General features: G+C 32.5%; 1 protein-coding gene across 8 annotated transcripts in view; it reads right to left on the bottom strand.

Annotated features, from left to right (window-relative positions):
• Positions 1 to 12,739, bottom strand: part of LOC108693420 (cAMP-specific 3',5'-cyclic phosphodiesterase) — a 173,121-nt gene that overhangs the window by 66,581 nt on the left and 93,801 nt on the right. For 4 of the 8 annotated variants that reach the window (XM_018202350.1, XM_018202345.1, XM_018202353.1 and 1 more), the window contains exons 2-4: positions 12,435 to 12,623; positions 9,860 to 9,892; positions 8,602 to 8,622 (exon numbers count right to left, since the gene is read on the bottom strand). In XM_018202350.1, the coding sequence (XP_018057839.1) occupies positions 8,602 to 8,622; positions 9,860 to 9,892; positions 12,435 to 12,623 (243 nt within the window). Of the gene's footprint in view, positions 1 to 2,848; positions 2,955 to 8,601; positions 8,623 to 9,859; positions 9,893 to 12,434; positions 12,624 to 12,739 lie in introns of those variants that run through there. The other 4 variants (XM_018202346.1, XM_018202347.1, XM_018202348.1 and 1 more) reach the window with 4 other exon arrangements.

Here is a 12,739-nt window from a genome sequence, read left to right as displayed (position 1 = left end):
AGAGAGAGAATGATGCAAGTAAAATATTTATTTATTAATAAAATCAAACAATAATCTACTACTGCGAGTTAACTCTCCGGTAGCTTAACCGGAAATTGATGGAAGACACTCTTACTTATTTATTCATTGTCTTTTTCCAATTCTAAAATTGGAAAGAGATGAAAAACAAGTTGAACCTCGGTTAAGAATTAAATGAATTATGGAACTGGCCCTTAATATACGTATTTTATTAATTTAAAATAACCCATTTAGGGTTTATTCTTTCGAAACAACTTTATAGAAAACCGAAAAATGAGATGTCCCGCAAAATTCGGATTCTATGGTTAAATAAGAATATTAGTTTTTTATGTTTTATTTTTTTATGATCATACAAGTAAGTAATAGTACAAGTCTCAGACTTTAAAACATCAATTAAAAACTTCAAGTAAGAAATATCAATAAAATTCTTATAATATAAGAAAGATCTACGTAAAGAATTTTTTTTCGTTCCTTGGTAAGAAGTTAATGTTGATTTTTCATTATTCACGCCTCAGTGAGCCAAACCATATCCGGACAATTCTCTCAAATGTGACTTATTTTTGTCAAATAACTATAAATACAAATAGCTTCTTGCGAGATCGAGGCCAAAAGTCATAATGCCGACACTTAATTGACATTTCGTCAGTTATTGCATTTCCAATATCCTAATACCCGGCAGCCGAATACGAAGAAATCTTAACACACGCGACCATATTACTTCCAATCAAATGAGCATATATATTTTGTGGTGAAGAAATTTTCTTTTCCAGAAAACTTCTAATGTATAAGGGGAAAAAAGATAGACATTTGATATCTTATCTATGGCATAACATAAAAGATAGATGTTCCTTTCAAAATGAGAACGGTCAAATAGAGTTCGATAGATTTCCCGCACAATATTTATAGAACTCAGTAAACATACTGTAGATAACAATGTAATAACACTCTCGAGGTACTTATAGTTTAATGACAGGCTCATAAAGACAGGCTTGAGTGGAGAATGTTCACGACCACAATATTGTTATCGCACTACAAATGATCCATATTTCTGTGATTGGCGATTGCTTGCAACTGTGTGATCACGACGTCGTTGCGATCGCTTCATTTGCGAGCACTTCAAAAGCTCCGCGTTACATCAGCGATGATGTAATACAAAACCATACTAAATCGTTGGATTAACACAATGAGGAGCTTTATTACGATTCACTGAGATTCTAACGAAATATACTCCGCGATAAATGTCATTGTTACATAATAGTGCTCTGCAGTTTCATCTAGATCGAGTGCGGCTGTTTCTTATTCTCTCAAAAGGATATCAAATAAGTCAATTAAAACAACGTTATCATCGTTTTGCATTAATGATAATCATTCAAGTCCAATTATAGTTTTTATTCCTTTATCAGATTATTCATTAGTTTCTAGTGATATTATCAGAAAATCATTATAAGATTTATTTCGTCATAACACTCGATGTTTAATGTCTTTCTTGTTTTACAGAACATTGCATGTTTTACAAATAATCAGAGCATTATCAGATAGAAAATATACATCGCAGTAAAAGAATTAATCAAGATTTCCAGAAACAGGCTCTTTTATGTCACTCTTATTATGGTGTAATATCTTCTAATCTTAGTACGTCGAATATCTTATAATTGAAGCAATACAGATAATTGATAAGATAAATACGTCAACGGACAAGTAGGCGCGTCAGAAGAACAAACGAATTTGTATTGCGATAATTCACAGTAACAAGTTCCAAATAAGTGTTAGATTAGCTATCGTTAAATCAATAATATCTTACGGAGACTAAAGCATATTTCGTGATCGATCAGCAAAACTGCCGTTTCTGCGCGGACAGAATTTCTCTTCTCAGCGTGCACTCCGTGTACAAACTACAAATAGCATTACCACTCTCAGCTCTCGATTGATCTAGCAATTCCAATTTGTTTGTTTATTCAACTATCTCGTTAAGCGGACTTCAAAGGATATAATTTGGAACTTTCGATATTCGCGAGTCGCGCTCCTATGCGAATATTTTTCTCTCGATTTGAAAAAATCCGTAACATTTTTTTCTTCGTCGCATGCCTAATTATTCGTATAATGAAAAGCCGATATCGCGAAAGCGATTATGTCGCGCAGTAATTAAATTAAACGCAAACAATCTTAAACGATGACGATAAACGCTATAAAATACATCCTCGTTTCTCACAAAATCTATTTGTCTTTCGCTGTATTTAAAAACTTAATATTTATATGAATTACATCCATTACATAATATTATATGAATTATACATATCTCTTCCAGAATGAACTTTTCCATTTTGCGAGAGCTAGAGTTAAAGCGATTATGTCAAAAGCAAAGAGAGATTCAACTTTTTTCATTATATTTTGAAAATTATTAATTTTTATTCGTAATCTTTATTAAAACAAATTCACTTTAATTTTCAGATTTGATGCAACTGAATTATCAGATTTAACACAATCGCATATTTATGTCCGTCTCTAAAAACGCAAAAATTGCGACGCATACCGTCAATATTTATAGAATCTTCGTAGATTCTAAAATTATCCGAATCTCCCGCCACGCCGGCACATTCCCGCGGGGAAATCCCCTTCGTTAGCCGTTCGAGTCTCGCACAAAATACATCAAGAAATTTTCTTCTCTTTCTCGCTCGAGAGCTTTGATTTTTATGATCTTACGCGCAGTTGGTGGTCAGCGTCTTTTCGCAGAATGATTCGCGCGCGGGGGGGTACTTCCGAGAAATTTGGCAGCGCGAGAAAGAAAAAGAAAAAAAATAGAAGAAAAAAAAGATAGAGACGCGCGACTTACACGTATTCGCCGCACAAATCAGCGCGATATTCGTGCTTTCGCGCGATGAGTGAGAAAAGCTGTGTGCAAGAGTCGGTCTTATGTCGCCGTCGATCACCTCGTGTTTGCCGCGATGTCGAACTGGCCGGGGTGTTCTGGTTTCGCAGAGATTTCCCTCACGGTATAGGGGATGGTGAGGTGGGAGGGGATTTCCCGACGGTGACGATTTGCGCGGGAAACGTGCGCGTGCCGGCACTGCGCAACCTGGGGCACCCCCGTCACTCCGCTCGCTCCTTCCGCTTCGCGTATGTGACGAGAATGGAGCTGCTCTCTCAGGTGATAAGACGGATGAATAGAGATAGGTTTGCATGTGTGCGCGTGGCTTACGCGCCGCGATGCCGCGTCGCTGACGTATGTCCGTCCGTGACGGTTGCGATTACAGAGTTATGGAGCTATAGAGTTACAAAGTCGCAGAACACGGCTGCGGAAGCTCATCAGGTAGAGAAGATGGAAAGTTACTTCCGAGAAATTGTAACGAATGTTTTACATGGATATTCTACACAGCTATAGGTTCCTCGATCAATTCAGAATTGATCTCCGCCTCGTCTAAATGCCGACAACTTGTGCACACGTGGAATCGAAAATATGCTTTGAATGTCATTTTCATTTAGATATAAGAGTAGAGATTCCATAATAAAATCTGGGCACGAGAAATATCCCACAAATTACATGACTTCATTTGATTTTATACGATTTCATCTGATAACAAATAATTTTCTTCATTATATATGAAGTCATTTGGTAAAATATTTATCTAATATCACGCAATTATTTCTCGTAGTTGCATATGTAATTATCGGATTATATATCAGGATTTCAAATAAATTTTATAATGATTTCAGGATCTCTGTCTCATGATTACATTAAGTAATTAGTCGGAAAGATATACATTTTTTCCTGTGTATGTATTATCTTGCTCTATAATCTTAATTAAAATTATGAAATGAGACTATATAAGTTAAAATGAAATTATACACACATACACACACACATACACACACACACACACACACACACACACACACACACACAAAAAGAAAAAATATAGCTTTCTTTTGTGTAGGATTAATAACATAAATTAATAATGAAAATTTTGAAAAAAATTGTTTGCAGTCAGATTCTGTTATAAGGTCTCTAAGATAGGACAAGATGGTACAATTCCGAATAATTCTGAACAAAATAAGATTTGAATCTAATTTCGAGTTTGACAATCCTGTTCTCAGCCTGTGGTACTGAAGAGTGTCATCAAATAGGAAAAAATTAAACTTGAATCTTAAAAATTGTATTCAAATCTTATTTCGTTCAGAAGTATATCATGATTTGAAATTATATCATCTTATCCTATTCAAAATAAAATGTTACATGATTATATATTTAACTTTAGAATAACATGGAAAATAATTTCATAATTATAAAGTAAAATGTCCCAAACAACAGGAATGGCAATATTCCTTCTATACAACAACTTCAATTTATATCTACATTTATATATACATTATATATAATGCATAATTTCCATCTATTTATAGTGGATTTTGCTGTATGTAATTATTACTACATACAGTACCGCAATGCGTAGTCAACAGGCTGTTTTAATTGTGACCGCTCAATCTGCATATAGAGAGAAACGTTCGTCGGATACCTCAATGTAACACGACCATCAACTATATTAGAAGCAATCATAAAGCATGATGAGCGTTTGTGATTTCTCATATAATTTAGTGACTTAATTATTTTGACCCAAAAGCTTCTTCTTCGATTATTTTCTACTATTTCGTTCTCTGTATTTTGCTCTTGCTACGTTATTTGTATCGTGCTCAAAATTCCAAAATTAATGACGGAAATTTGAATAACAAAGCTCTCTTTATTAAGAGAAAAACATTTTTTTATCTTTCTACGCAATCTCTGCTGCTTGCAACATCGTAAAGTGATTCGCGTGTAACAAATATGTCAAGCATCATGCAAGTCACTGCAAAGCGAGCGTGTTTTTTTCTTTGCCATAAAAAAGTTAATGAACATGTTCAAATGTTCATGTGTCTCCGCGTATACAAATACTTTATCATTGATCTTAAAATCGTTAAGATCCACTTAAGAATATTTGAATTTTCTAGCGCATATCATATAAACAAGATTTCAAAATTTATTGACAAATACGAACGCTATTAAAGAAACAATGTAATAATCTAAACAATTTTTTTTTCACAATTGCAGATTGCTTTTTTGTAATTACAGAAGATACTTTAATATTTTGCATACTTCCACAGAAAGTATATATATTGGAAGTCGAGTTGTTTATTCACATCGTGAATGTGTCTTAAAATATAAACGAATTACATAAACAATTTACATATGCTAAAGCATTATTTGCATTTTTCAAAAATTACGTATTCTTTCTTTTTTTTTCTTCGCTATCGTATTGCATAAACACGAGAATAAATTCATCTGTGCAAAAAAAATGATACCATCTAGACTTTTGATATACGTCGGTCAATATTGATTTTTTAGGAAATTTGTACGATACCTGCGGTCGGCAGATATCGTACATACATAATTTTTTTGCGTATGCAGTGAATGCAAAAAATATTCATACAGAGTAGATATCTAAAAAAAAAATCTTATTTTTAAATATCTTATTTTTAAAAATCTTATTTTTAAATAATAAACATTAGCAACTCATTAACAAAGAATAAAGTAAACTCTATATTTTTCAAAATTATTTTACCTAAAAAAACATGTAATAATTGAATTTAATTAAATATTTAATTAAATAATTAAAAAGACATGTAATAATTAAAAATACACTTTCTTATAAAAATAAACGAAAATAAAAAATTGTTACTTAGATGCACAAAAAGAATTCGTACAGTCGAGAAATTTTCTAAAATTATAAACACTCTTTTGTTTATATCAGAACAGAATATACTCATTGTATAAAGTTGCTAATTAATGTTTATAATATTTTTTACGAATAAGAATTCTTTTATAAAAAAATTTCCCCTGTGTACGAATATTTTTGCTCACTGTATATACTGTTTTTTTCGCATGAAACTGCCCCACATCGGATTACGTAATAAAAAAACTTAAGGAAACAATCGTCTGGTTACAGAAGTACTTCCAATTCCGTAATTGCGAATGTGCAACTAGAATGCTTTCCAGCAAGGACACAGTCAGACACAGTGTAACACAGTAAATCATTACATCCTTGTTGTTTGTCTACATTAAATAAGGATAGAACGATTCACTGTGGATAGCTTTATACTCACTTTTCTCACGTGATTTTACAATATGAAAAAAAGCGAATAATATTTTCGGATTTCTGCAAGTATTTATCTAGCTAAAGGTCTTTTTTTTCATTCCTACATTAGTATATATTAAAACTTTCTTTTTTATTTTTTCATCAAATATTAAACATATATTTATTTCACTTTAAGTTCCAAAGTATTACTAGTTCAGCCACAGAAAACAAATCTCTAGAGTATATTTACTGTTGGGAATGCGAATTTTAAAGGAAATATGCTATCCCATATAGTATATTTTATCTAAGGGACGTCTTAGAACATTTTTAGGAAAGTTTTCTGAAAAAAAATAAATGTCTTGAGATTATCTTGAAATTATATGCTGTATGGGACGAAAAAATTAGAGCGATTCCACAATTATTCATGGCATGAGTAAACAATTCTGTTACGGCACGCCGAGATCGCGTGAAACAACGTAGAAGACTAACGAACACAATAATTAAGCGCATTCAGTCTGTCTAGCTTATATTGTCGACTAGGGGGTCATAGGTTAGATCATAGAAACACACACGACACAATACAGCCAATTATACAGTCAATTTTTCTACGAACAGAGGAATTTCGTTCGCGAGTAAATTTGTCACTTTTTTTCAAAACAATCAAAACAAAATCTGAAACGATCTAACAGATTTTCTAAAGGATTGCTTGCGTAGCACTCAAAAGTTAATTTCATCGCTTAAAGCCATTCAAGTATTTTCATTGAATTTGAGAAGTTTAAATTGGACGCCCTCCAGATATACAGGATTGAAACACGTGATTATGATGGATCGCTCTCGCGTAACTCTGGCAATATTCCGAACAATTTGTGTCTTATAATTAAATGGATGCGTTGCATTAGTTCGCCGATTGCGAATATACTGCGAGGCATAAATTTCTATATATTATTGTAGAAGAGGTAACGAAGTTAGCTCCACACAGGAGTGGAACAGCTTACTCTCGTAAGCGCAATGTCAATCCTGCTTTTCGGCATGTCTCGAAACCAGCGATCGTTTCCCGCATGATCGTAAACGAAGTTGGTAATTGAAGTTGGTACAAACGATCGCATGTAGGCATGTCCACGAAGTGTCGTTAACGGTGATTAAGTCGTGACGCCGGAAATAATTGTTGCGCTTCGGAAAATCTAATTTCAGGCCTGTCAGATGCAATATCCATAGACGCGAAGTTTAGTGATAATTTCACCTTTTCGCTCGTAACAATTGAAGAACTTAAATAATTAAATCGTCCATTCACCATTTATTCGGTAATGCAAATTTTCAATCGCGAGGAATTATCAGTAAGTCATTAACTTGCAAGGAAAAATGCGGTTTTAAAGCATCTCTAAAAATTTACTATCTGTATTTAACTAAATACAGATTTAAAAATGATTTTGTTGGATTATTCAAATAATTGTATAGAACGCCCAAGATGATTACTAGAATGTCAACATTTTTTTCAGTATACCTCATATCATATTTGTCTTTCCTACATAATTATTTTTATGTAGGTCTAACAATAGCAAAAAGCAATTTTAAATTTGCATCTAGCTAAATTTTTAAATATTTCAACAAAATTATTCTTTCTTGTATTTAATAACAATTAATAATCTTCAGGAATATAAAATAAAATGTCATGTAAAATAAAAAATCAGAATATCCCGCTAGTTTTATTTACATTAATTCAATAAGATACGTAAAGATCTAATTGTTTAAGCGTGTATCTCCTATTTACAGGTAACCGTGCGGATTTTTTTTTTCTTTCCCTTTTCTATCATTATAAAATATAAATTATATAATAAATTCCTCCGGAAGACAGTAGGCGTTTACGCGTCACGGCAGATGCAAGTGAAAAGCTACACTATCAATCCGTGCGTTAATACCACTTTAGATAAAAATATTTGCATACCCCTGCAGTTCCACTCGTGTGCACTCACGTTGCACTTATTCTATCATAAAATGAGACTCGCATGCAAAATCCTGTCGTAATACGTCTGACAGAATAATGGGAGATGTATATACAGCGCAATAATCGCGAGGAAACATAATGCATAAATTCTAATCTACGATTATAGTAGCTATGTCGCATTCTACATCAAAAGATGATAGCATTAACAAATTATTAAAAAATGCTTTCTTCCATTTTTTGTGCAATGGTACTTCCAAGAATTATTATTTAATGTGATACTTTCATGAACTATTATTGCAACACCGTGCGAGAAGCATCCGCAATTTTATTCTCTCAAATCGTACTACTTCGATGAACAAATAATTCGTGTTAAAGTTTTTTTCTTTTAAATAAATGGATTTTATATGACAGACGTGGAATAGTAAATTGAGTGTTAATCGACAATCGAGACACAATCATCCAATCATACTGCAGCTTGTAACGATATTGCGAACGACTTAACTTACGATACTTAAATTACGTGATGATGCAACTTACCTGTACTGATCGGTAAATATCCTGAAAATAAGAATATTCGTATTTATTTGATAACGTTCAACTATATTCAACATGCAGTTAGTAATACTTATGCCTAACTCGCAAAACGTGAAAGATTATCGTAATTCGACGATCAAACAACATTACTATATTGTCACGTACAGCGCGCATTTTACCGTACAGAACAAAATTTGCCAGACACGATAATAGGCAAGCGTAAATATAGTACGCGATGTATTCGACATTTCCAACTCTGAACTGAAAGACCGGCGAAAAGCAGCAAGAGAATATTAATTATTACGCAGCGAATGTAATCTCTTTTTTTTACAATGTCTCTATAATGTAGAAATGATGACGGGACTCAACATGGATTATGCCCATTTTAGCCACCTAAATCTACGTTCTAAATCAGCAATGTTACGTAATATTTCGTAAAGCAATGTCGCTGTTGCATAAGCACGAAATTTGCATGATTTTATGCTAAAGCTGTGTATTCGTTGCGTATACGTGAGATCGATGCGATTTTGTGTCCAAGTTTGCGACCACCAAAGAGAAATTATCGGAGAAATACATAAATTGATATAATTTAAAAACAATAAAAAAGTCCCAAATTATAAGGCTCACAAGCGTAGATTGCACAATCATATAGTCTGTAAATCTTTAACGATCAATTAACAAAATTTTTTAACATCTCGGATTGGTAATAATAATAATTAATAATTATTTAATTGTATTATTATCTCAACTAATTTTGCAGTATCAACTGAAACTATTAATTATATTTTCTCACTCAACAGTGTAATCATTATGTAATACTATATGTTATATTACATTTATTGTTGAGTACGAAATTACATTGATATTATACAATATTATATTATTTTTAGTTGATGTCAACTGGATATATTTTACCTAGTGGCAAAATGACGCAATCACGTTTGTAAGAGATATATTCAATTAAAATAGGAATTAATTAAATTTAACGACAAAGGTAGACAACATTCGCAACGTTAAAATATAAAATTGCAATAGAGATAAAAAATTTCACATGGAAACGTAACATGCACGTTTATCATTACTATTCAGGAAACAGATTAGTCGCCCACGTAAAGTTATATTAGTGAAATATTAGGTTAATTATTAGGATGTTGCTTTACATTGGTGATCATATACGGGGGTGTTGAATGGCTTGTTAGTGTGGAATCTAAATGTGGAATAAAACAAAAATGAGTGTTAGATAATAGGATCGAGTACATACGCTCGCTCGACAGGAAGCTCTGTCTCTTTGAACCTGCAACCCAAGGATCACATACATCATATCGTCAAACCCCAACACCCACTAGCGACGGTAAAACATTTAAATAGACAACAGCAAATAGATGATGCTTCCACATTACACTTTACGTCAATGCGATATCATCTCAAGATATCAAACGTTAGAATTGCGTAAAATGAATCAAAATTTAGATCTGCAGTTTCTCGAATTGAGGAAATGCGGATATACGGAAATGATGATTTCGTTAAAGTATCTAAAAATTTAGATACAGATCTGAAAATATAATATAATTTGTTGAACTCTCAAAATAATTATGTAACACATTCGAACTTGTTACTAGAATATTCAAACTTTTTACAGCATTACTCATTATATTTGAGATTCCTATGTAATTACTTTTATGGTCCAATAAAATTATTTTCAGGTCTATATTCACATCTAAAATTTTAGTTATTTCGGCACAATCATTCTTTCTGTGTAAACGTAATTAATTTCTATAAATAAATATCTATAAATAATATTATTACGATTTTATTATAGGATAATAACATATTCGGAAACATCATTCCGCTGTAGATTGGAACGTATGTGTATGCAGTGAAGTAATGATATATCTGTGTGTGAGAAAAAGTAAGAACCAAGTAAGCATCATCGTCATCAAAAAGCTATGAGACTTTGTCAAGATACATAAAAGCACGAAGACAAATTACGAACTGATTATGTATGTATAGTTGTGGGACCAAATGACATTGTTACACGCATAAATCACAATTGCAGACAACGAAAATATCACACGTTCGTACATTACAAAAATCTATTTTTTAATTAATCTATTTTTTAATTAATGATAAAATCAAATTTAAAATAGTATAGTAATAGTATAGTATAGTAATTTGCGTATATAATTGATACAGTCGTGTTAATCATCTGAGTCGTTTATCATCCAACTATTTCAAGGGAAGATAACGTATCTTGCCGGCAATATTGTCGGCGCCACTAACAAAGATCTCTTCCGTTCTCTATTTTATCGGCTTTCGTCTGAAGCTATGATATCTACGAAGAAGGCACCTGCATTATCGATACATGTTTCTCTTCGTTGTCGCAAAAACTTTCCCACAACCTCCAATGATATTACAGACTGGTACTGTCTAGTACCAGTAGTACGTAACTAGTAACCAGAGTAAATAGCGGAGCGACGAACATTACGATTAATTTACAACCGAACGAACACGCGATAAAATTTTCAATCGTAGAATTGCAGAAAATGCTATAATGTACACGCATGCATATAGATTTTGTAACACATATGTATATTATAATATTATTTTGAAATTTAAGCGAACATTGCGTCATTGTAAATTAATAATTCACCCAATGCGATTTGAATAAATAAATAGGGTGAAATGGTTCTTCCTGTGCAGAATTGTGTTAATTTGTGTTGTGTATATTTTTGATTGTACGAACGCTGCTTCAACGCTTGTATAATTATGCGTTTTTTTACAAAATACATTTAAAGTGAAATCGAACTTTAGATTTCTTTGCATGTAAAAGATAAATACTATAAAATAAATACGTTTATAAATACGTTTCTTTAGTTAAGTATTTCTCATGCAAATTTTTCTTTTTGCAACTTATAACGGAGTAAGTTAATTGTCAAACTTCTTGTGAATAAAACTTTTAACTACACACGGAGAGAATACTTTTGCTGGATACAGACTTGAAAATCTAATTTTGTTGGATTATCAAAATTTTTATGTGGAAGGATTATGTCAAACGTAACGAGCAACACAGCAAAAAGTTTTGACATTCTAACAATCAATTTAAGCTACAAAATTATTTTTATAGTCTAGTAAAATTTATTTTCAGATCTGTATCTAGCTAAACTTTTAGATCCTTCAGTCGTTGCTCTCCGTGCATGAAAAAAATTCGTTAAAATATCAAAAAATTTAGCTAGATATAGATAATTTGAAAATAACTTTGTTGAACCATCAAAATAATTATGTAAAAACATTCAAATTATTTGTAAGAATATCAAATTTTTTGCTCATTATGTTTAAGTGTTTTACATTAATTATTTTGATTTTGATTTAGTTTAATTATTTTGATAATCTAACAAAATTATTTTCGGATTTTCGGATTTTCGGATTTTTTGTTTTAGTTAAATTTCTAGATACTTCAGAAAAATAATTCTTTTCAATAAATAGGAAAAAAATAGATTACAAAATTATTTGATTAATGCGTGCAGTAATTCACGAGCAGGCAGTGAAGTATGATATGATAAATATCATTAAAATCACGTATCGTGTTTTATAATAAATAAATGAATGTTTCTTTCATATTCCATCAATATTCTTCATAAAGCTAATAAATCCTCTTCTATGATTGCGTTTAAAAAAGAGTATTATTAGGCTTTTTCATCCAAGTAGCGTCGAAACAACCTTTATCAATCTATCTTCGTTATTCATATAAGCCCCGATTTACTGATAATCGATTTATAACGTCGCGAGGGGGGTAGAAAGGAAAAAACCGGAGAAAAAAAAATATTGAGGATGCTTACCTCTCGCTGGCGATGGAGCTGTTTCGAGACATCGACTTCGGCGACATCTCGAAGTCGCTGTCACTTCGGTACAAGAAACTCTCCCTCCTCTGGGGCAGCGTCTGGAGAACAAGCCCTGCGCTTGGCGAGGCGCCGCCGCCACCGCCGGCGCCGCCGTCCAAAGTCGAGGCGCCATTTTCCACATCGAAACTGTAATGAGAAACGTAAACTCTCATTAGAAGCAAGTTACAGATTTCTCATCTCAGAAGACTTGAGCGCACAGAGTCCTCTTTATTCTACGTCTCGTCCACAAGAGAAATAATAAC

The sequence above is a fragment of the Atta colombica genome, unplaced genomic scaffold (assembly GCF_001594045.1).
Source record: "Atta colombica isolate Treedump-2 unplaced genomic scaffold, Acol1.0 scaffold9, whole genome shotgun sequence".
NCBI lineage: Eukaryota > Metazoa > Arthropoda > Insecta > Hymenoptera > Formicidae > Atta > Atta colombica.
The sequence above is the reverse complement of the archived record's forward strand: the minus strand, read 5'-3'. Positions and strand labels throughout refer to the sequence as shown.